At 40.8% G+C, this 5000-nt stretch overlaps 1 protein-coding gene across 1 annotated transcript in view; it reads right to left on the reverse strand.

Annotated features, from left to right (window-relative positions):
• LOC122249342 (uncharacterized) overlaps window positions 1–3140 on the reverse strand; it is a 4331-nt gene extending 1191 nt beyond the window's left edge. Inside the window, exons 1-5 of the mRNA XM_043010116.2 lie at window positions 3081–3140; window positions 2416–2601; window positions 1046–1255; window positions 680–767; window positions 1–557 (exon numbers count right to left, since the gene is read on the reverse strand). The exon at window positions 1–557 is cut by the window's left edge and continues 1191 nt beyond it. Coding sequence (XP_042866050.2) covers window positions 1–557; window positions 680–767; window positions 1046–1255; window positions 2416–2601; window positions 3081–3088 — 1049 coding nt within the window. The 5' untranslated portion in view covers window positions 3089–3140. The remainder of the gene's footprint in view (window positions 558–679; window positions 768–1045; window positions 1256–2415; window positions 2602–3080) is intronic.
• Window positions 3141–5000: the final 1860 nt, after the last annotated feature.

The raw sequence follows: 5000 nt of genomic DNA on the forward strand, positions 1-5000 counted from the left end.
TTGATCGCTGCCTGTATTCCAGAGGCGAAGGACACGCCGGCGGCTTTGCATCGCTCGGCGAATGCGTCGTGTGTGTTCTTGTCAATATTGTTGATGATTTGTTTGGTTGTGGGTTTGTCAACACTCGGCCTCGGAAAGGCTTTCAGGAGAGCCGGGGCCTTGTTCGCATTCAGCACTTCGGCCTTCAAGGCCTCGAAGCGGTCGGGGTCCTGCAGAAGCTGCTGCCGAATGGCCTCGTCCTTCGCCGCGATCTCGTCGCCGGACAAGAAGATCCCCAAGGGCTTGTCGTCGATCTGGCGTCCGTCGATAATCGCGTTGAGGATGTCGAGGAAAGCCTGGCACAGGGGAGCGACGGACATGCCATCGCCTATGGCATGATGGGTACATGTTATGAAAGTGTATTGGTATGGGTAGTCTGCTCGGAGTTCGGGTATCGGGCATGGCTCGTGGGCATCGGCAGCCAGTAGGCGAGACTTCCAGAGAGACCCGTCCTTTTCAAATCCTTCCTCCCACATGTCGTTCATCACCTCCAGTGTATCCGCCCCTCTTTCAAAAACCTGATAGTTGTTATGGGAAGAAAAAAAAAAAGAAGAATAAGGATATATTGCGATTGGACTTGAAGCATCGATAAGCGTATTCTTTACATCTGAATTCATTTCATGCATGTCATTCTACTAACCTTAAAGTTGATGTCGATATCATCACGCTTCCGCCACCAAAGTCTTCCATTTCTTTCACTCATACATACTTGGTAGATAGGAGTTTTCCTGCGTAGAATAAGAAAATAACTTAAAACACTTTTTTTTCTCCAAGAACAGTTGCATGTCTCTTTAAGAGAGGAAAGAGTATCTCAAGACCATGTCAGATGAAAAAAGAAAAGATAATTACTTATTTATAAAGATATGCATATGGAAACTTATCTAATTGAAAAACTTAAAAGGAGAACAAGAACTATTGATAATGAAAAAAAAGAATAACCAGCATATGAGCATTAGCAAAAATAGTGATACTAAACATAAAGACGACGGAAACCAAAAGGCCTAACCTCTGCAGATGGAACAGAGCCTCTTCAACGTCCTCGACCCTGAGAGGCGCAGCTGAGTTCAAGGTCATGGTAGGGCATGTGAAGCGAGTCCCGGCCTCGTGCCCTTCCACAAACATCATCTGAGTGTCATCCAAGGGCCAGAGCCACTCCGCCTCCTCTTGGTGATGGGTGTCGGTCTTGAAGGCATGACCCACTCTATAGAAGGGCGTGCTGAAGGTCGAAAAATTAAGACTCCTGAAGGATTTAAGATGTTGCTATCATTCCCATTGTCAAAAATAACACTTTGGAAAATAGGGCATGTGACAAATACAGTTCTTGGTGTCTTCACTCTTTTCGAAAAAGGGTCATTTCCAACTGCGAGGGCTACAACCCCCCCCCCCCCCCCCAGCCCCCTGGTTCCTAGGCCTATCACAGAAAGGAACAAAAGCAAATGGTTAAAAAGGGCAGGTGAGAACAAGCAAACAGGCAGATTCCAGACTGAAATTAGACAGATTATTGATAAGAGATTATTCCACCAGGCTGAGGGTGTTGACATCAGCGAAGGGAAAGAAACTGTGCTGCTGATCAGGGCCGTGTCCAACTGGTGAACCGTGTCCAACACTTGGTGAGACTCACCCTGCGTCTCTGATGTCCATTTTTTGCCTTTCTAAGTGGATGATACCAATATTTTTTATCAAGTATAGGACTAATCATGGTACGTATAATATCTTTTAGAAGAAAGGCTTTAAGAAAAAAAAAAAAAGAAAACGACAGATAAAGTGTCAAAGGCTACAAAATATATTATCAGCTGACACTGCGTCCATTAACATTGAATGCAACCAAAGATCATTCCCGTGGGACAGAATAACCTAATGATCATACCTACATCTATTTTACGATTTCTTCAGGCGCTAGTTGCTAAGATCACCGGCAGGTGCATATGGCACATATGATGAATATAATTTTTTGTGAGTGTATATGTATGTATTGATAGATGGATAGGTAGAGAGATATATATATACATATATGGATATATATAGATATACTAATACATATGCATGTACATATACATATACATACATACACACACACACACATACCTGTATATATATGTATGTGTGTGTGTGTGTGTATGCATGTATGTATGTGTGTACTACATATGTTCATATGAATATACATACAGACAGACATTCATGCGTCCACACTGTGCATACATACTGAACATAAATACAAATATAGAAAGAAATACAGCTAGATCTACATCTAGATGAATAGATTAACAGATCCATAGATATGTCTCTACTAAGTAAATGCTAGTTAAGAATATATCATTAATATCCACAAAGACACGGGAGAAAAGCAGATGAGTCATCCGTTGAACACACTATTACCTTTTCTCTGTGAATCCCGCCATGGAGGTGTCCCGTGAAGACACATTGTTGAGTTTCCGGCCCTTGGCGTTCCTTAAGACGCGCGCCGCCCCTGCTGCTCCCAAGGCGATCGTGTGGCGGCGGCGGACTTGAGACACCGCGCCTTGGGCAGTCCGGGTGAGGAGGAAGGCTGGGATCTGAGCCATTCTGAAGAGGGAGGTGGTAATTCATTGATAGAAAGATAGACTGGTAGGTGAGCAAGTAGACAGTTTTAAAAATGATTCAAATAGAAAACCAATAAGGTATGAAATAAAGGTAATGGAAAAGTTGAGGCTTGTAAGAATGAGGACGGGTGCTGAGGCTTCTGTGCTGAAATTCTGAATTGCGGGGAAATGGATAGACTTACCTATCAGTGTATTGTTCAGTGATATGTGAGACTTATTGAAGAATCTAGAAAGATAGATAGATAGACGAACATATCGATAGACTAATGGACAGACAGGCATACATACAGATGGAATATAAATATGCACTCCATTTTCGTATTTAATAAACAAATTCATCTGGAGATTTACCAAGATTATTCACATACGATAAACGGAAATGATTATCCTTCAATAAAATGCTTTCGAAAATAACGAAGAACACTCAGACCGCAGGAAAAACAAAAACAAAATAGTTCTTACCTTATCATAAGACTTTTGAAATAATCAATCCTTGTATTGCCTCGAAGACGTCGCACAATAATACAGAATGGGTGTCACGATGACTTCTCCCTCTGTATATATACCCAAAGAGGGTTGTTGGTTGCCATATTCATTCACTCTTTGTTGTGCTTTGACTCAAGGATTTGTCTTCTTGTTGTTAGAGATTGATTTGCTTTAAAACTAATGGGGAATTTCCAAATGAAGGAAACTATAAAAAAAGATAGAATTATGTTAAAAAGGAAAGATTTATCATCAATTTTACATAGAATGAGGGGATATTTTACTGATAGCGAAAGGTGACACATTTTTTTACAAGGTGACACAGCTAATCTAGTTGTTTTTAAGGATGAATAATAAAAAGAAGAAAGTGAAACGATTTGTTATCTGTACATTTTTTTTCTTTTCTTTTGAAATTTTGGGACGATCCGATCTCTTCTTAAGTTTTGATTCTAGAAAAAAAAGAATACATAACATTATTCCTCCTTTCAGTTATGAAATGTCCCTTTTCTTATGCCAAGCCATTACAGTCAATCATATTTTTGTGAGCCATCACTGCTTCTCATTATTATGTAACTAGCTACAGTTCCGTCAGCTAAGAGTTTTCTAGGTCGGACGAAGAGATAAGACGCTGTTGATAACCATTTATAAGAATCATCGTGAGGCTAAATAGCTATAATTCCTCTATTCATAGTCTACAAAGAAGGACATAGCATAAATAAGAGATGTATACTGCCTCTCCCATACATTTATTTTTGCGGTGTTTCCATTTTGCATGTAATGTTATAACGACTTTCTATTGCTTTCCCATGACCCCCTGAATAGACCAGCAAGCCACCGGACATCGATCGGGCTCATGCAGTGGCGGAACTGGCATACCCTTGACAGAGTGGGACCAAACGTGTTATGGCGAGGCACTGGTATGTGGTGATACCGAGTGACAGTGCCTCTTCACCAAAAGGTCCACAAAAGGTGCCAAGACAAAGCTTAAAGTATGTGTCTGGTCATAAAGCAGAAGAAAAATAAAAGTTAAAACGAAGTTGGATTGATGAAATAAAATGAAAAAATCGATATAATAAAATGATCGAAGATATAAAGGGGGAAATGGAAATGACGTAATATCATTAGCATGAAACTAAAACGCCCGGAGACGGCTATTCAGTGACAAGACACACGTAATATACAGGTCGTAATTCGTGAAGAGTTGAAAGGGAAAGCATAAGCAGCAACCTAACTAGCATCTAAATAATAACAAAGTATGTTGGTACACGTTAAGTGGCAAGAGGTCGTTGCAAAGCGACCAGACTTTGTTCCCGCCCCTCCAGGCACTTATGTCTGGGGACAGAGCAAAGGGGTAAGGGCTCCCCCCACCCCCCACCCCTCCTAAGAAGAAGAACGCACTGCCCAAAGCGAAACCACCGCCGGACACCTCCAACACAAAGGAGTTTCCGGCTCTGGTGGGAGTTCCAAGACGGAAACAGACGTTAATCAGTTGCAACATCCCCGTATTCCGCCGGTCTCCTTTAGAAAACAGGAGGAAAACCTGAACAAAATACGACAGAATAGATAAAAGACTTGATGAAGAGAATGACTAGAGTAAGACCAGGTGGAGGAGGTCCGCATTTTTAAACTGAGGATGCCGGTTATAGTGATGATATAGTGTGTCCAATTGTTTTTTTTTCTGGTCATTGCCAATATCGATATAATTATCCTTATCATTATCAGTAACTGTATGAGTATCATTAACGTTATCCTTATTATTACTACAAGGCAATCATCATCATTACTATCAGTATCATTATCGTTATCATCATTACCATAGGCATTGTGTTCTTATTATCATCTTTTCTTTTCTTTTACTATTATTACTATCATTATCATCGCTATGATTATCATTATCAT

This window comes from Penaeus japonicus, unplaced genomic scaffold (genome assembly GCF_977035675.1).
Source record: "Penaeus japonicus unplaced genomic scaffold, GWHDUDI00000001_assembly GWHDUDI00000019, whole genome shotgun sequence".
NCBI classification, from domain to species: Eukaryota; Metazoa; Arthropoda; class Malacostraca; order Decapoda; family Penaeidae; genus Penaeus; species Penaeus japonicus.